Source organism: Phyllostomus hastatus, unplaced genomic scaffold (assembly GCF_019186645.2).
Source record: "Phyllostomus hastatus isolate PE091 unplaced genomic scaffold, TTU_PhHast_1.1 phas_contig_1, whole genome shotgun sequence".
Lineage (NCBI taxonomy): Eukaryota > Metazoa > Chordata > Mammalia > Chiroptera > Phyllostomidae > Phyllostomus > Phyllostomus hastatus.
The window spans coordinates 20,100,041-20,120,457 of NW_025333498.1; the positions used below are offsets into that span (position 1 = coordinate 20,100,041).

General features: G+C 42.0%; 1 protein-coding gene across 1 annotated transcript in view; it reads right to left on the bottom strand.

Moving 5' to 3' along the window:
• Positions 1 to 20,417, bottom strand: part of MYO3B (myosin IIIB) — a 386,538-nt gene that overhangs the window by 233,716 nt on the left and 132,405 nt on the right. Inside the window, exon 8 of the mRNA XM_045820463.1 lies at positions 5,708 to 5,863. Coding sequence (XP_045676419.1) covers positions 5,708 to 5,863 — 156 coding nt within the window. The remainder of the gene's footprint in view (positions 1 to 5,707; positions 5,864 to 20,417) is intronic.

The following is a 20,417-nucleotide window of genomic DNA, read 5'->3' on the forward strand; positions in this document are numbered from 1 at the left end:
TTAATTAAAAACATTTGCAAAACTGGTTAAGTCCTTTTCAAGGTCAAGGAATTGGGAGCCAATGTAAAGGAAATGGTCAAATTGCTTAAAAGCATCTCTGGCAGGTTAACTAAAAATAAAACTCCAATTATTCACAGAATTTTAGGGCTGTTTAACCTCCTTTGAGAAAGTAAGCCTTGGATACATAACTTCTCAATTGTACCCAAATCAAATACATATGCTATGGCAAAATTATAAATGGCTGGAAAAGCAAAGTCTAATGGTTTTACTCAAACACTATCATCAGCATCAGCAAATGGTACAGATCTCAAACAGTACAATGGCGCTTCACACATATCGTATGAAATGGAACTAGATCGCAGCCTTGCTTCCCAAAACACTGCCCGCACTCAGAAGGGCTGCCTGCCTACACCCAGGAAGGGTGAGATGGGCCTCACCTCTCACGCCCTTCTTTACGCACAAGCAGCTTCTGCTCTGCTGTGAGCAACAGGTGATTCTTAGCTTTACTCTTGAACACTCATATTTCCTCATCATAACTGAAATGGACCGCTTCCCCATCCCACTCTTGCCCCAGCTTTGCCTTCCATCCACTCGCTGTGAGGGGTTAGTGGAAGGGGGCAACATCCCAGCCCACTCTATTTTGGCCCCTCCATTGTTCTTCCTGTCCAATGTCTCCCTATTAAAAAATCCATATCACTGTTTTGCCATATTTTACCATGTATAATGTACTTCTGTGTATCGTGTACACCCACCTTTTTGGCTCAAAGTTTCAGGAAAAAATTTTTTCATTTTAATTTTTTAATTCAATTATTTATTTATGTGTATCTGGAAACAAAACTGATGATCATATTTCCGGGTATTATTTTGCATATGGATATCATTACTGTTTTCTAGAGTTATACTTTTAACACATAAGGATAAATAAAAGAATTAAAAACATTTATATAGGTACAGAATTAGCATTACTCATGTATAATATGCATCTTTATTTTCCCTCAAAAATTTGGGCAAAAAGAACACATTATACATGGCAAAATACGGGTATATCATCTCCAGCACTTGACCCCATTTTCTTTTCTCTCTACCCCTCCTACTGCTATTAGCCTTTGGTCTTCCCATTGCCCACCATCACTTTGTTAATTCTTCTCACATTCTCATCTCAGAGTTCCTCAGCTTGTCAACTCTTTAAAAATAGTATTTCTATTCCATAAAGTTGTCTACAACTATAACTATTTTGAATTATGTCTCAAAAGATCCCAAGATCTCAGTTCTACAATCCCTTTTCTTGACATTCTCTCACTGAATATGCTCTCTGTCTTCATTGTAACTGCCAGTCCCCTGACCCTGACCCTGGCCCTGACCCAGGCTCAAGGTCAACAAGCTACTCTGGCTTCACTTTCTTTATACCCCCAAAGACCCAAGGATACTCTCCTACTCATTTTGATTCCCTTACCCCCTATTCACTCCTCATGTCCAACAAGCCAGTCTCAATACTGAAGAAAATCACAGTATTTTAATTTCTCTTCTACTCCTTATGGCTAAAAATTGCTAGAGATGATAGATGGAAAAGGTGGTGGTGGTGATGGTAATTTTTTGGAGAGATTTTAGTGTCAAACGCTCTCCTGAATGCTCTACATGCATTATCTTAAACGCTGATTAATTCCACTACAATTCCACTACTTAAGTGAATGCTATTCCACCTGGGAAGTTCCACCTGGGTTTTTTTGTTCTATTGAGTAATCATTGTTCCATTTTTAATGGACCCTTTATTTTATTCCTCATAGTGGCCATTTCAAAGACCACTTTCCTGAAGTTTACGGCCCACTCCCAACTCTGAGACCAACTTTCTTTGGTTTCCTTACAGGCCATTCAACATGAGTTTCCTTCCTTATAGCACTTCCTCTGTCCCCTGCTCCCCACCCCTAACCCCTCACATTTCTGAGTATCTTCATCTAACTTTTCTGTGTCTTTCGCAGCCTAGAAATTCTTTCTAAAGTCAGTCTTCTCTTTAGGCCCTCGATGCCCCTTACCTCTTACTTTTTCTATTATCTTCTCTGTCTCTCTCTCTCCCCCTCCCCCTTCCTCTTTCTCTCTCCTTCTTTCCACCCCCCTCAATGTATCCCTCTATACAAGATCCTTTTCTTCACCTGTCCAAGTTTTCCCCCTTCCTAGAGTTTCCTTAAACTACCTACTTCTCTCTCCCCTGGGGAAAGTACTGAAGCCAACAGAACATTTTCTACATTTGCAAGAGTAAGACAATTTTCTCTGTAACCTGTAGGTGTCATTTCTCTGCATTTGTTCTCAAAACTAAACAAGTGTCTCAAGCTGGGAGGCTCAGGACTGTCTGGAGCAGGGGTGTCCAACCCACAGCCCACAGGCTGCATGTGGTCTAGGATGGCTATGAATGTGACCCAACACAAAGTCATAAATTTACTTAAAACATGAGATTTTCATTTGTTTGTTTGTTTTCATTAGTGCTTGTGTATTTACTGTGTGGCCCAAGACAACACTTCTTTTTCCAGCATGGCCCACCAACGCCAAAACATTGGATACTGCTGGTCTGGAACACTGAAGAACCCTACTTTGTGCAGAAAGCTGGAAATTTTGTGTATTATCTAGAAGTACATGGCATTGCATGTGATGGAATGTGAAGAGGAAGAAAAACCTTTTTACTGGTCTCTGTCTCTTAGTATCTTGCAATTTCTGTTTGATTGCCCTGTGAACCAAGGCAGGGAGGCAGCTCAGTTCGGACAGACTCTGTCACACTTCTTTCTTTCCCTCATCTCTCTCATTCTACCCACCAGTAAGTCCTGACACTACCAATATCTTAATATCTTCTGTTACTTGCAACGGTCACAATCTGCTCTCACTCCTCTCCCTGGCTCTGGCGATGCCCAGCTCCATTCCATTCTCCACACAGCACCAGAACACCCTTCCTGGAGCACATCTTTGCTTGAAACCCTTCAGTGGCTCCCAAATGCCTAGGAACAGACCCAAACTCATTAGCCCATCGTGACCTGGCCCCTGCCTGCCTTATCCTCTCCACCCACTGCCACATCCCATGCCAAGTCCCAGCAGTGCCAACTAATTTTCCACCAAATCCTCTAAGCTCTTTCCAGCCTCTGTGCCACTGCCCTTTGCTCTTGCTCATTCTCCCTCTACCTGGAATAACTCCCTTCCCTGACTATCTTCCCACCCCTCCCAGGGGCTTCCCTTGACAGGTTCTCAGGAAGGCACCCCAGACCTCCCTCTGTCCAGGCACTTCTCATGCTAAGCTGTTCTCTCTTATGATTCTTATCTGTTCCACACACTGGCCTATTAGCTCTTTATCAGGAACTGTATCTGACTTGCCCTTGTAGTTCCTCTGTTCAGCAAAGGGCCTGACATATACACACATATAAATGTCTCTTGAATGAATAAATGCATAAATTAGATTTTAAATAAGAGATAGAAATTGTTATTTTTAACATTTAGTACCTCAGTGCTGTGTATCTTCATGTTTGGTAAGCTAATAGAGGTGAATTGGCACAGATTAAGGACAAAAGAAATGGAGGACTTTGAATTAAACAGACCAGGTACACTACTTCCACCACTACTGCTAACTCAGAGGGTTAATCTGTTATCAACTCTATTCTCAAGTATTTTTTATGTATTGACTCAACCCTCAAAATAAGCCCCATTTTATAGATGAAGAAACTTCAAAACAGAAAAATTTTAATAACTTGTCCATAAGTGGCTGAGCTGGCATTCAAAACCAGCGGAGGCAGTGGTTTTAACCACCACATTGTACCGCTGGCTGCATGACCGCTTGTTCAGGAAAAATGGTAAGTTATGTATTTATCTCACTCACCTCAATTTTTCTGGCTTTTTTTCCATCTCAATTTAGAAACTCACAACTTTAAATATATTTAATTACCAGCATCAAGTGATATGTGAGAATTTCTTTGAGTGGGCTTAAAAAACATGTTTGTAGCCAACTCCTTGCCAGCTGCTAAAGGAATAATGTCAGGTGGGTGGCAAGTTGTGTCAGTTACATACATGCATTGTGTTTCTTTTAGAATTAATTTTCCTACCTCCTAAGGAAGTGGCTGTTTAAAGTTTTGATACTTATTTGTGAGATTGTATTTTGTAAAAGTCACTTTCAAAGAAACACAAACTTCTGAGTGAAGCTGAAGATTACAAAGACCCTGTGAAAAGCCTTTGCCACCATATGAGGTTTTTGACAAGATCAAAGGAGTTAACAAAGATAAAGAGAAATTAGAGAAAGGCGCGAGAGCCTGGAGACAGATTTTCTATGGTAGAAGGCGAGAACTCTTTAAACAGAGAACACACATCTGGACAGGCAAAGTCAGGCAAAAGTGACCTGGCAGATTTCAAAACACAGAGACCAGGAGACAGACACCTGATTCTACTTAGGTCATTTAAATGCTGTTTGTTTTTTCCCTTGGTTTATACTTTATTTTATTCCATTTTAATTTTCGGTGCTGCTGCTGTGTGTGTGTGTCTATAGCGGGGTGGCCAAGAGGCAGTTGCTGCTGCATAGGAACGAAAACAAGGGGAGAAAAGGGATTTTGGTTCCCTTGGGCTTAAACACAAATTCTACTGCTTCAAAAAGGCATCAAGTCAACAAGAATTTCTGTGTGTCTCTACCTCATAGGTGAGCCATAGAAACAGAAATGGCTGTGGAAAGAGGAAAAGAGTAGGAAAAATTTTGTTTTGAGCTATCCAGAGAAAGCCTGCTTGGGGAGGTGGATCAGCAAGATGTGGTCACCTTGAGACTACACCTCTGGCTCCACGGGTTCTGATGCTTTCTGATTTGTAAACAATTTTCTGCAGAATATGTGGATATTTCCAGAACTTGTGACTTATGATATTTTATTTTCTTCCCCTCCAATCTTTTGAATGTTCCTTTAATAATAATGGATTAGAGCTTATCTGCACCCTGGCCAGTTTTATAAAACCAAATAATTGCTGAGCTGGGGAAGCAGCTTTATTTGCATTTAATTTTTTTTTTAAAGAGAAATTCTGCCACCCTCTGGACAGAAACCAAAGATCTATTTCTTAGATACCATGACAGAATACTGCTTTATGCAACTGCCCTTGAAAATAAACCTTTCTTTTTAAGTGTTTAAAAAGAGGAATAGAATCACTGTTGTTTTAGATAGCATAGGAAATACCTGGAGGGGAAATCATTTTAAAATACTAACTTGCCTCTGAGAAATTTTTAATGAAAGAAAACAGCCTCAGAGTGCATTAGGAGAAAAGGCTTCAGCATTTAACTTTCAATCTTTCCAAAAATCACAAAACAGCTTACGTTTCTGCCCTCTAGTTTGCAATAGGCAAGATTTCTCACACCACCTCAGCTGTGACTGCTTTCATACAGTTACCTGTATTGGCTTTTTAAAAATCTACATTTACATTAAGTATAAATATATGTGTTGTTTTTTAACTAGTATGTGAGGACAGAGTGAGATTTCAGCTACAGTTGAGAGAAATTAGCTGTAAGAGCCCAAATGGGTAGCTTATTTCTGAAGCTCTAAAGCTCTCATTCACTGGACATGAAGTACTTAATTTCATGTAAATGAAACTCTCAGAAATGCAGGGATGTGATAATTACCAGTAATAATGCTAAGCAAATCAAAATACATGGCATGCTGTTTTTATTAATAACCAGAGAAAGGAAGCAGGAAGACATGGAGTACCATACCTGCTTTTAACAACAGGGTTTAGATGCTTCTGGTCTTGGAGGACCTTGGCCAGCTGTTTTTGCAGAAACAAAACCTTCCCGTGGACTCCTTGAATGAATGGGTGGTCTAGGAGATGTGTGACGGAAGGCCGCTTTTCAAAATCCTTAATGAGACACCTGTTTGCAGAGATCAACAAACAATCCAAAATGCGGTCTCCACACCTGGCTCCCCCGTGCACGTGGGAGAGCGGAGGGGCACAGGCTCGCTTGCAAAACCTGGTCACTAGCCTAACAAAGCTCTTTCTTTACTCCTGTGTACCAGAACATAGAAAAAATAATTTTCTATTGGTTGAATTAATTAAAACATTAGGAATCCATTTTCGTTTAAGTACATAGTGAAAACACCATCAACTGATTTGAAGCATACAAAACACTTAAAAAAATAGACCGGTCAGACGGAATGTTCTGCCTGAATTTTCATTTGAGAAAAATGTTTACAATGGAGACAAGTTGATTAGTTTATATAATTTATTTTAGAAGCATATAAAATGACATACTATCACCAAAGTGAAATCCTAACAAAAATGTCCACTATCTGGTGGTGGGGAAAGTGAATTTAGGAGTGTGCAAGGAAAGAAACTGATCCTAAAGAAACCTTCACAGAGGAGGTTCAGCACCTTGATTTCTAAAGTCTTCTGAAGAAGCAGAAAAGCCTCAGAACAGGAAGTGACTACAATATAATTCAGAAAAATTAGAATGAAATTACGCAAACAGAGAACAAAAAGTCTATTCAAAATGGCAAAACCTGGGTTGTATCTAAACTCCTATGCAGTTAATTGGTTAAAACTGTACCAAAAGAACCTCGAAAGCAGTGTAACTGCTTTCTGTTTCAGATTCAATATCCTTTTCAAAGAAAACAATGATTTAGTACATTTTGCTCTATGCTTTGTATGTTATTAGAGATGATTTTGACACAAGAAAATTTCTACTGAAATTGAATCTGATGAATACCCCTCCAATTATCATAGCATTTCCATTCTGAGTAGCTAGCTGCCCTTGACGAGAGAAAGAAATTTCAGCAGCTGCCCTTCCAGGCTATCAGACTTTAGCTCACGTAGGGGCTGAGGATAAAGACGAGATGCCATTCTGCCCACTCACTGCAACAAACGTTTCCAGTTTTCCCCACAGAGTCATGCCGGCAACAAGTAAAACACAACATATTATTTTAAAAAATGAAATGCACTGACAAATGGTAAAAAGTTCCATCTCACCTTGAGCATTTTTTCCAAAACATTTAAGCAGAGTTCCCAAAACAATCCTCAACTGTTGGATTTACAAAGGGCTTTAACCTTTGCGGTTTACACTGCAAATCGCTGTCACATCCCTCACCAACACTAGTTGAAAAGATTTTCAGTAAATTTCCCAGTTACTCAATTTTAGAATTGATTTGGGGAGTTTCTATCTATTGGAACAGGAGCCTTCAGTTAGAAAAGCCCAAAGAACCTCGATTATCTCCATTCTGCTGCCTGCACAACTATAAATACCACCTCCGCCTTGCCATGGAAACAAATCAATCATTTGACTTTAACAGGTTCAGGGGCCCTTTGTATAATCCATTATTTTTCCTACCAAAAATACAAAATCACTGCACATGCTTGAAAAAATACCATGTTCATGTCTGTACCCCAGCAAACCCCCCTGCACCCCATGTTTGCTCCTATGTGTGTGCTTATGTGACTGTGAAAGGAAAAGGACTGCTGATGTTTCCCTGAGCACCTGGAAAAAGGCGCCTCTTGGTAGTTCTGCGGTCAAGTAACACAGGTGAACAGCCCTGGCTTCAGCCTTGAGGAATGGTGCACAAAATCTCCTGAAACAGAAACAGTCTGTATCCTCCGAGAATTCCTGCTGTAGATGGACCTGGTGGCTTTACATGCCCCCCAGAGCCTCAGAGGGAGTCAGAGAGGAGTCTAGGAGCCCCTGAGTCCTATGACTAAGCCGGTGGGTCACATTATATCTGGCTCTCATCACTAAATAGACACACCCCCTATACACATGTGTATCTCCAGGCACAAGGAGATTTCTTAATAGGTTTCTCCACCTCATGTTTCCCTCCATGTTCTTCTTTCTTTCTTATTGCTTTGGCTGTTTCATCTGACTGCCCATCAGTGCTGTTGAAAAAGGTTGAAAGAGCAAGAGCACCAGGGGAACCCGTAACTGCCTGTTGATCAGTAGTGCCTGTACTTCCCATGAGTAAACTTGGGGCTGGGGCTGAAGGTGGGAAGTATAACAATTAATGGAAAATCCATAGAATATGAATGGGAAAGTGGGCTGGAGCTGCTTCTGCTTCCTTCTCAGGTTAGGTGCCTTGGGACAGTGGTCCAGGTGAGGTCTGAAAACAGGGTCCTTCCGGTACTACAGTAATTAAATCTCCTTAGATAGGGTTTGAGAGAGACCAGGAAACTCATACTCTCACCTTATGGAAACAGGTCTCCCCTGGAGTCTGGGGGTGCAACTGAAGGTGTTATGTCTTGTTTCATAAGTTTAGCATCTAGTGGGGAAGCAAGGTTACCCATAAGGTCATTTGCCAATAAGATCCATTGGTATTTTGGAGAAGATCTCTCTCTAGATCACAGAGGGAATAAGAGAAAAAGAGCTAAATAACGAAGTAAGATAATCATACAAGGAATAAACTAACGAGTGAATCTGTGGTCTCTTGAAGAGCCAGAAAGTGAAGGTAGGCATATTAACCTCAGGAAGCAGTGATCAAGAGCATTTGTTTATTCTCTCAGTAAGACCCGAGCGGACTGAATGTCACACCACTGGCTCAGCAGAACTGAGGCTGCGTGTGTATGGGAAGAATGCTAAGCAGAGCTGTGACAGACCCGACTGCAGTGGAAGATTTTTAGGAGAAGGGCACAGAGACCTTGAGGGTACAACCTTATTCTAAAACTTTCTTGCATACTTTTTTCTCATGGAGAGCCAAGACCCAGGCTGAAATGGAACAATTATTTTACTGATAAATAAAGGAAAGTTCTACTTTAGGAGCAGGTAGGGCTGAAAATCACACATTACTAAATTACGGGTCATTGGAATCATATCTCATTTGTTCAGCAAACACTTATTACACAGCCAGAATTAGCCAAAATAAATTAATTCATAAAAAATCATGATTCTTTTCCTCAAGGATCTACAATCTAATTATAAAGGTGGAAGGACAAGAGAAACATAAGAAATAGCAGTGTTTGCTTATATAGAGGGTAGTGCAAAAGTAGGTTTAGAGTCATGAGTACATGAAACCCAGAGTTTATTCTTGTATTATTATTTATTAATTATGGTGTTATTTTCCATACAAATAGCTGTAAAGCTACTTTTGCCCACCCTGTATTCAGGATGAAAAATAATCACCGAAAAGCATAGGGTTTTGGAGCAAAGAGATGGAGGCTTTCTGTTTTATCCCCTCTTACATGAGGTGAGGAAGCTGAGGTCAGGTTCCGACAGTGATGAGGCCAATTGCCTGCCTCCCGTGGGAGAATCCTTCCCACTCTCAATGTGCTGTTTCAAATGGCACAGATGCACCATGCAGAACAATACTGGGGTGGGGTCGGGCGGAGTCCAGTCAGGGAAGATTTAGTGAAGCAGGTGAGAACTGAACTAGGTTTGGGGGAAGTTTTGGAACTAAACTGAACTGGGTTGGTGGAGAAGAGACAGAGGCATCCCAAGGCTGGCAAACTGGATCAGCAACGCAAGAGGCCTGGCTAGGCAAGCGGTGTGGCTAGGAACTCAGGAGGCCACCATGACAGTCACCTTCACTTCCTAAGCTGCATCCTCTAAATGCCCATGAATTTCAGTCCCTTTACCAACTCTCACTATGGAATATCCTTTACTGCTTAAGACTTTGGAATTTGGTGCCCCAAACTCAAACTGTTAGGTTTGTCAGTCTGTCATTTGCCTTATTCTTCTTTCAGGCAAGGGTTTAGTGGATTAAGATAGAATTGACTGCTGGGATCTATGAGAACTCCTGACAGCCTCTGTGTCCTTTTAAAAAGCAAGATATGATCCTCTAACCTGATTTGGAGAACAGGTATGGAAAACTAAGAAAGTTAGAATGTGCTCACTCATTTCAGGATTGCTTATTCAACCAGAAATGACAAACCCCAGATGCAGGCAGAATATTTCCCCCAGCTGCGGACTGAGAAGTTTTACAAGAGAATGTATAAAATGTTGGTTTCTGTGTGGGACATGGGGACCAGTCCGTGTAAGGTGAGTTGGGTGAAACACTAGACATATAAGACATGCCATTGAAAAGAAAACCAGTATTCTGGTCAAAAAGGCACAGGAAACATTGGTGATTCTTTAACCCAGATTAAGTGTGGAGTTTTATAATGCATGTGAGCATGTTTAATTTTCTTAGAAGTACAGGAGTAAAGAAAACAGCTTCATTTTGTTTAAGTCCATCTTTCCAAACTTACTGATCGCAGACCCTTCTTTGTGTCAGTGGAACCAGGGTCCTGCAAAATGACATCTCTGGAAGCTCTGTTGTGAGAAATCAGTACTAGGCTTTTGGAATGGGTGGCAGATCTCATCTCAGCTGGCTGAAGGGAGACATTCAGAGCCCCTAATGTCACCAGCCTGTTGAAGACACCTGTAAGCTGTTGGTTCTGCAGGACAGTGTCTCAGATGGGGGGTATACATTCCCCAAGCTCAGTTCATCCCAGAGACTTTTACATTGGAAAAAAGAAATTGAATGAGGACTAGATTTAGCAAAGACTTCTTTCTTCCAAAATTACCAGTAATTCTTTTTTAAAATCTGGATTTATGTGTGGTTATCTCAGTGCTAAGAGACAAAACAAAACAAAAAATTTTAAGCTACCTGGAGATGTATTACCTGGGTTTACTCTGAGTTTACAAGGCCATGGTGAGTGGTTTGAACTTAATAGAAAAGCCCACTAGAATAAAAAGGAAGCAAGTTCTTGCCTTAAAAGAAATTAAGCCACTCATTACCTAATTTGAAATTCTAGTACTTTCCATCATGCTTTCTTGACTGAAGATTAATTCTCAGAATTCATTAGTGTCACCACATTAAACACAGGTTGTTGCAGCTCTCAGCCGGGCTCAGCCAGAAACAGGTAAAGAAAGAGGCATTTCTTAAGAAGAAACAGGTCAGGCTTCTGCTCTGGTCTCTGGAGCTGGGCTGCCCCTGCTCTTTCTGCTCCCCAACAATAATGCTGTGGAGACACGGCTGCCTTGTTGCCATAAACTGCTATTTTGTAACCAAAAAATCAAACGCCTGCAAGGGGGAGCTATTTATCAAGAGTCACAGATGGATGTTTACCAACGAATCAAATACACTGGATAAAAAGCCGTTGAAAAGTCAAAAACTGAAAATACTATTGAACTTGGTGAGAAAAGCAGGAGGGTAAACAATCTCATTCCACACACTGTGGCAGAACCACATGAAAACTTCAGATTTATGTCTCCTCTCATTTCTTTTTAAATAAGTCTTTTATACTTTCTGTTGTTTTCCTGTGGGTTTGCTGCTTAGACTGTGAAGTGTTCCCATTGGTACAGAATATCTAAACGTTTTGATGTGAGCGAACACTTCCCTGCCGCATGATGCCGTGTGCGGCTCTGCAGCTCCTATCATCGTCAGACAGGAGCCTGAGTGACAAAGGGACCTCTGCATCGAGAGGAGAAATCCTCCAGAGGGGACACTGGTATAGGTCAAATATCGGAGCCCAGGGTGATCTGTTTTGGAAGGAAATTTCCATTTGGAAGACAGGACTACGACAAACACAGGCATTTTCCCGAAATGACTAATGCCTCAAAAGAAGGCAAGCTAAGAAACTTGACATTGCTTTTGTTATTTTAACAAAACACCACCTCCCTGTCTGGTGGAATATTTAACTGCATTCAGTTTTCATTAGATTTACAAATATTGCGTATGGTGGTGTTTTAAAGTCTCACTGCTGAGAGTGAAATTGCATGCAAATTTCACAGGTTGGGTGGGGGAGTTGGGGTCCTAACCTGAAATAGAAGTAAGAACCAGGAGTGAGTTTACTCAGCAACAGAGGTCAACAGTTATCAATGAGAGAGAAACATAGGGAAAAAGCCCTGAGAAAGTAGGACAGAAGGTTGCAGAATAGGAAGCTCCGTCTCTTTTGAGGTGGGCAGTGGGAGTAGATTTGTGTGGCAAAGCCAGAGAGAGACTGCAGGACAATGGAGCTGCTGCCATCTTGCTGGAGATACTGGGCGAACAGAACACAGGTGCAGGGTCAGAAAGGTGGGCAAGTCAGCCCCTTGCTTCACACTAATCTGTCAGCACTGAAGGTCCAGAGTGAGCTCAGGTGAACCCAGGAAAGAAAGGAAAAGGGAAGAACATGGCATTTCCTAAAGCCTGAGAAGAACCAACTTCCTCACCCAGAGAAGCCTCAAAGAAGGTGAAGAAGGAGGCCAGAGAAAAAGTGTAGGATGGTTTGAAGCCAGAAGATAACATCTATGAACAGAAAGGACAGAATCTCCCTTTAGAGTTAATGAGCACCATGGCTGGTAGCTGGAGAGTCTCCATGCAAAAACAGGGCCCAGGACTGGAGGCCCCACTAAGGCAGAGAGCTGCAGTAGGTAACCCTGTATGACATCAGTGAACACAAGTACCTCTTTACCGTTATGCCTATGATCTTGTGACCAACAGCAAATACTCAGAAAAGCCCAGACTAATTTGTTGTTTTCTTAGGGAAGGTGATGTGGTAACAAAAACGCTAGGTCCTCAAACACTGCTTGTGGAGGGGTGAGCTGCAGACCACGGCTGGGAGGGGCTGAGAGGGGAAGGATATACCATGGACAGTGGGCAGAATCAGGAGGACAGAGTAAAAATGCCAAGCAAGGAAGTGAAGTGAGTAGATGGCCAAGAGGAATCAGGCCAGAGCCAAGGAAAAGGTCAAGACGGGGTTCAGGGGACACAGAAGCTGTCCAAGGAGAAGCCTGTGGAGAGTGTAGCGGTGGGGTGCAGTTTTATTATTGTTATTTACACTGCTTTCTTCTGAGTAAGCTGTGCTTTCGAATGTCACGTGGCAGTTACGGAGACTGGGGATGTGTGGGGAACTGCTCTGCCCGGTTTCAGAAGCTGTAATCCCCCATGGCTAAGGCTGAGCGAGTGACCTTGGGACCATAAGCCACTAAGGAGACAAAGCTTATCTCCCTGGCAGGAGTACCACTTCTGCTCCATTTTTCATAACTGTCCCCCAAGGCTTGATCAGTTAGCCAATGATGGGTAAGATTCCCCAAGGGGGGAACGACCTAAGACAGGCATGATCACATGGAGGCCCCAGGAAAGGACTTGGGGGACTAGTGAGAAAGGGGGTGATGGACCCTCGCCCCTTGGCTTTGACATAGCCTGAGTCCTCATTCTACCTGCGAGAAGTCTCCTATCTCTTGGCTGCCTTACTTCCCCTGCCTGACTTAATCCTAAAACAATGACAGAGGGCGGTGCAGCCCTGTGCTGGAAAGGGTGGGGTTCCCCTGGTGATCGGGCCTGAGAAAGAATACATAAACTCCTGTGAAACCTGCTTCACTAAAAATGCTCTTAATTAAATGATAAAGGTCTGGGCAGGAAATGAGTTTGCTTCCCAGAGTTTTGTAGCCCATTAGCTAACAGACCCTGACTCAGAATTGGCCCTCATAGTTCTTTGTATGTTATCTATTGTTTGATCCTTACTGCCAGACAATGATTAATGAACTTTACCTGTATCCTTGGGCAAATTAAAAGCCAATAAAAACCCTGTGAAGGAAGGGTGGGGCACTCTCCTTTGAGAGAGTGGCCAGGCCACTCCCAGGCACCCTCCCCTTGAGAGGGTAGCCGGGCATCCCTTTTTCTCCACAGGACTCGGTAGTCCGTGTGAATATCTCATGTCTCATCCATGATACCATGGACACTGCGGGTCAGGGATGAGCATGCTCTCCAGTGACCGTGCCAAAGCCGAGGGAGACCCAGCTTTCACGTCCAAGGATGAAGGCAGGCTTATGGACTGTGACTGGCAGCCCCAGGTCTCATCTTCTTGCTCTTTGTTTTTTGTTTCTTTCTTCCTTGGGTGGGAAAAGCACTTTGTAATTAAACAGCAATTTCTCCAGGCAACTCTAGCCATGTGAGAAAAAAGTGAAACATTACTTTATCAAACAGTCCCAGCAACTAGTTTATTAGATTGTTAAGCTGTGTTCAAATCCCACCCTCTGGTTCAGAGTTGTGGAAGGCATGATCCCTGAGAAGATGGGAATTCTGGGATGGCTCCATCTTTCTGGCTACAGTGCTGCCATTTCCCAAGGATCTGGGTACTTGCTGCTGCTGCTGTAGCTGCAGGTGCTGCTGAGTCTCCCCTGCAGCAGCCAAACCACTGCTTCTCAAGCCTCTGTGAGGGGCCGAAGTCAGCCCCTGGTCAGCCCCAGACTCAGGCCTTGGCTTCCTTTAGAGCACTTTACTTCAGGTGGAAATGAAGGAAATACTTGCTTAAAGCGGCCCAGAAAGATAAGAAATAACCAAAGAAGGAAGTGATGGCTGAACCCAGATGGAAATGGTTATAGAAAATGTGGATGAGTCAGGGCAAAAATAATCTAGATATTGACAAATCAATTTTTAAAGATATTTATCTTTATGTTAATTATTAATATAATATAGATTCATATAACATAGGCACTGTCCATTATATATATAATGCCCATAATATATAATTATGTTATATATTTAAATTATTATGAATCTTAACTATTTAAAAATCTGTTGATTTATTTAAATAGCAATATATGTAATTGCCAAACCCATCATTCTGCCAAGCATAGCACATGACACATTCATTTTAAAAAATGTTTGATGCCTAGCATTGGGGCAGTAATACATACAGTTTATAGATATGTGATGGCATGCAAGATAATTCAGTTCTCTGGGCTTCAGTGTCCTCATCTGCAAATGGTAATAATATCATTGTGGGGAGCAAATGAAATAATCCATGTACAGTGCCTGGTACAGACTGAGCACTTAATAAATGCCAGCTACACAGGCCAGATACCATACTAAGTGGTGGGGATACAGTTGGTCCATTGGAGAAAACTTCCAAGCAGGATGAGTGCTGTTGAAAGAACTGCAAATGTGCAAGGTCTCCTTGAATCAGATGTGAATAATACCGTGCTCACTAATAGCTGATGTTTCTCCCTGTGGATTCCCACCTCTGAGATCAAGATCGCTCTTGGATAGATGTCCTGATCAGAACTTTGGAAGCTCTGGGAGAAGGGGGACTTTTAGAGTCTGACAGCTCAGCAAAAGCAAAGAACTTTGGCATGTTTAAGTTCAAGCCTTTGGGCACTCCTGTTTTTGAATATCTGGCTAATTTATTTGATTCAAAAATCAATTTCCATTTTGACCAACAGTTATGGTCTGCTTCTTAGTCTGGGTGTAAGTGCCAGGGGAGATATGAATTCTAATCCTTCCCTTGATCCTCCTTGCCATGCTGCCCAGAGTTAAATCCATAATTCTCATTTGTATCCATTTTCCCCTATAAGGGGAAGCAATGGACAGTGCCCAGCCATCCCCTATGAGAAATGCACCACCAGTTTCACAGCACGTGACCATCATGCTCAGTGACACCCCAGGACTGGGAGGGGGACTAGGAGAGTGCAAAACAAACAAAAGATATTATATGTCTCTATAAGAAACTTGTCTTCTGGGATAATATTAAACTTACACATATGAAATATTTAGGGAACCAGGTGGGATAGCATTCATTGATTCATTCAAACAGTCAGTAAATATTTACTTGGTGGAATGGTATTCCACCAAGTGCTTGGGGGGAAAGATACCTGGAGTGAGATATCAGCTTTCATGAAATTTAGAAACAAGTAGAAGAATAGATATGGGCATAAGTAACCATCCAATGCTGAAAAGTAAGCACTGGAGCAGCTCAGATGAAGTCCACAATTCCAGCAAGGAGAACAAGTGTTCCCCAGGAGAGGTGACCCTAGGGTCTTAAAGGATGAAAGGGACACTGACAGGAAGTGCAGGGAAGGAGCATTCCCAATGAGGAAAGTACAGTGGGAGTGGAAGCCCACTAGTAAAATGCACAGCTTGTATGGGGAGAGTATGGGAGAGTAGAATAGATAACGCATCTGGAACAGAGATGGGGTGAGAATCTGGCTGGGCACATCCTACTCGGGACCTAGAAGGCCATGACCGTGAGCTTAGGTTTTCTTTTTCAGCCACTCTGAACATGCCCCTTTTGAGCGGGAAGATAACACAAGTAGATCCTTGCCTTAGAAAACAAACTGGCACCCATTAGAGAGTAAATTAGAGAGAGGGAGGGAGGTGATCCATTTAGGAGACTTACAGTTTGAATTCAGGAAATGAGAAAGGAAAGTGAGGTTGTAGCTGTGGAGCCCAAAGATAACTCAAGGGTATAGAAACAAAAAACAAAGGGCCGCCAGTGGAATCTTAGGCCAACTTAAATTTAATGGGTAGATCTGTAGCTAAATCTTTGTGAACATGACAACCTATCTTCTACCTTCACTACCCAACTATAATCTCTTAATGGAAACCAAAAGCCTTTAAGTTACCAATTCAATGATCTCTTTTTAGTTCTCATCCTCCTCATCTTTTCTGTTCACTGATGGTCGCCACTGACCTGTCCCACCTTGAAACATTCGCTTTCCTCGCCTGCGGTGATGCCACTGCATTCCCTACAGCTCTGGCCACTTCTGCTCGTTTGTCTTCACAGCAGGTGGAATAAGATAACAAGGGAGGGGGGACAGGTTGTGCAAAGACAAGGAGTAGAAACAAAGTGACATCATTTGTGCCCACAGGCATGGAACTTGCTGCTGAACAACAGTATGCTTTGACTAGTGGGTCAAATTTACTGAACTAGATAAAGGGAATTTGCACACTGGCTGGTGTGGCTCAGTTGGTTAGAACATCGTCCTATACACCAAAATGTTGCAGGTTTGATTCCTGGTCAGGGCACATGCCTTGTTTACTGGTTCAACCCCTGGTTGAAGAGCCTACCTGACCCCTGGTCAGGTAACTGCAATCAACGTTTCTCTGTTACATCATTGTTTCTCTTCTCTCCCTCTCCCCCACTTTCCTGTCCCTCTAAAAGCAGTGAGAAAAAAAAAAAAGTCCTCAAATGAGGACAAAAAAATAATGAAGGGAATTTGCATCCTATGGAAAAGACCATCCCTACTCTTGGAGAGTCACAATCCCAAACGAGTCTGTATTGTCTGCTGAAAATAAACAGGTTTAGCTACAGTGTACATGTCTGATGCAAAGTAAAAATTACAAGTGTAAGAAAAGCAGCAAAAACTACTCCATAAAATTTAAGGTTGATTGGCTACTGAAATGACTTTTATAACAGCTTTGATGAGATATAATTCACAAACACTACAGTTCACCCATTTAAAGTACACAATTCAAAGAGTTTTAGCATATTCATCAAATTGTACAACCATGACCGTAATCAATTTTTAGAACATTTCATCACCTCCAAAAGAAACTCTGTGTCCATTAGCAGTCACCTCCCATTTCTCCTCAACCTCCTCATTCCCAGGCAACTGCCAATCTAGTTTCTGTTTCCATGGATTCCCCTAATCCAGACATTTCCTATAATATATGTGGTCTTTTGTGACTGGCTTCATTCACTGAGTACAATGTTTTCAAAGTTCATTCATACTGTAACATGTATCAACACTTCATCCCTTTTCATTGCTAAATAATGCTCTATTGTATAGCTATACACATTTTGTTTATCCACTCATCAATTGATGGGCATTTGGATTGTTTCCACTAGTAAACTATTATGAATAATGCTGCTCTAAACATTTGGGTACAAGTTTTTGTGTGGACATATGTTTTCATTTCTCTTTGGTGTACAATCCTAAGGTAGTATGCTGGATCATATGATAACTTTGTATTTAATATTTTGAAATACAAGACTGTTTTCTGAAGCAGCTGCATCATTTTACACTCCCACAATCAGTGTATGCAGTTGATTTTTTTTAAAGATTTTATTTATTTATTTTTAGAGAGGGAAGGGAGGGAGATAGAGAGAGAGAGAGAAACATCAATGTACGGTTGCTAAGGGTCACGGCCTGCAACCCAGGCATGTACCCTGGCTGGGAATTGAACCTGTGACACTTTGGTTCACAGCCCGCGCTCAATCCACTGAGCTACGCCAGCCAGGATGCAGTTGATTTTTAATACTTAGTCTTGTTTGAGAAAGGTGCCTTACAATATGTGTTTAAATACATAAAGGTAGGTACAATAAGGAAAGATAAAAAAATAATTAAAAGGAAAAGAGAAAAATGAAAGATAGGGCAAATTAGGAAACAAAAGTAGCAATTAAAATACAAAATAAACCACTTCATTAGAGGTGGCTACAAATTAGGCTCTGGGCCCCCTAGCAGCCAGGGCGAAAGGGAAAAGGTAGTCTTTTTTACAGCATTTCTAAAAATCTGTGATATAAAAATAGACCAGCTGCTTGGAGAACTGTAATGATATAATGATGCTGCAGCTGCTGCTGATGATGGTGATACTGACTGGTAAGGAGACTAGAGGTGTATAGCTTTCCTGGGTTTTCAGAGAAATAATGCCATATAATGTAATGAATACTGTTTCTCTGCAGTATTCACAGCCATGAATTTCATAGGGCTGTTTTTCATAACACTCTTCGATAGCAAGTGATGCTTTCTATCACAGTACTATCTAGTAAAAACTAAAATTCTCCCTGGGTGGCCAGTGCAAGAAGGCACAGAGCTCTCTGATCTTAATCCACGCCTAAATCTACCAGCAATTTGGTGAATGTTTATAGTCAGGTCTCTTGATTCATAACATGCTGAGTGTAGTACCCAGATGCTGGTGTCCATCAAGGGAAAAAATTAAAAAAAGGAAGCAGGGTGCCAGGCTACCATATGCTGTTCATTGCAAAGAATGAAGATTGCTGAAAAAGTTTAGCCCATGAATCAAAAGTGGAGGGAGCAATTTAACCCCCTAGGTGGGGGTTGGAAGAGGTCTGAAGCATCCCGCCAGTGGGCACGGAAACAACGGGGCAGTCAAGTTTGCCTCCTAAGTGACAACGATAATGGCTCCAACTAAAGTTTCGGGCCACAGCTCACAGTGGGGGTGGAGGTGGAGGTGAAGGAGCAGTAGATCAAGAGGAAAGATAATGGCCTAGCAGGCGTTGTGTGTGCCCACCTTTAGCACCTTTCCTTGAATGGGTGTTCTTTTGGTACAGACTTAAATTGACTAAACACTTCTCTGCCTTATTGCCAATTATATAAATATTATTGATAGGATGAAATCAAATTGGGGAAAACAAACTAAGCCAGGTTTTTATTAATAATCTAACCACTACTCACAAGCCTGGAGGAAATATTGTCAGATAATAAGAAGTTGTAAGTATCTCATGGAAGTCAGGATTTTGCACAGCTATTGGCTGTTTTTGTGCATGTTTCTGAGGACACAAACCACCACCATACCTGTCACCTGCCATCCCTCTGGCCAACTGCCAAGGGCCATGAACCACCAAGCCCCAGTGATTGCTCTTTGGAGAGACGGTTGTTCCTGAGGAAGTGGCCACCCAAGGAAGCCAGTTAGTGCTACGCCTCTGTGATTTTGGACAAAGAAATGAGTACTTCATCCCCCAGGGACATCAATCCAGTGCCTCGTTCCTTCGAGCACTAAATTTTCTTAAGATAAAATATTTTTCTTTTTTAGGCAAGCGAATGAGTAAAGACACCAACTGCCAAAGAGAGCCTGGGGAGCCCTTAACTGCTCCTCCATTAACACGAAGGAACAGAACAGCTCCATCTATTACATCAAAGCAGCATCAGAGACCCTAATCCTTGCTGAAAGGAACTCTCAGGCAGCCAAGCCTTTAATTTGCTGAATAATAGGTCCTCCGATTAACCCTTGCAAAGCGAAGCACAGCAGTTGCAGGCCACAAATGTTCCTAGGGGGCTGAGAAAGAAAGGGGGTGTGGGGGGGGGCAGGGTTGGATTGCGCCTACTCCTGCACTTAGTGAACTAACTGTATGTATATGTTTCAAAATGGTTAGCTTTCTGTTTTCATTTTCTCTATTCTCTCTCTCCAGGGAACAGGGCACTTTCCTGCTCTGATGCTGTGGTGTGCCCTGAGATTTAAGTCACTGTAACTCATTGACATGCATATAGATAGGTGACACGAAATGACTGTCACCAAAAATACTCATAGCAACAAATTAGTGACATGAAAGGCTCTTTCAGGACCATTTGCCCACCCACCCCATTCTAGGATAAGCAACGTTAGCTTTGATGAGAGAGGGAGAGAGAGAGAGAGAGAGGAAGGGAGGGAAGAGGAGAGGAAGAGGGAAAGAGAATAGGAATCCATGAATGGGAGGGGAAGTAAAAGGAAGAGAGGGAACAATGCTAACTCAGGCATTTCTCCTACCTGTTCTAATTCAACAGAAAATGGCTTAGCATTAAAAAGGGTGTTTGATCCTCTTTGAGGGATCCTATTACTGGAAGTAGACAACTGTACACTATGTTGCCAAGGACAGGTAACTGGTTAGATGGGTCTAGTGTGCATAATAAATCACACACATATTAGACTTTCTGCTCATTATATCAGATAATGAGATGAATGATTGAACGTATGACACAGTGGTCAGTTATCATGTGGATGATATAAATTCTATTGTGCTGAGGACATTTATCTCTGTATTGATCT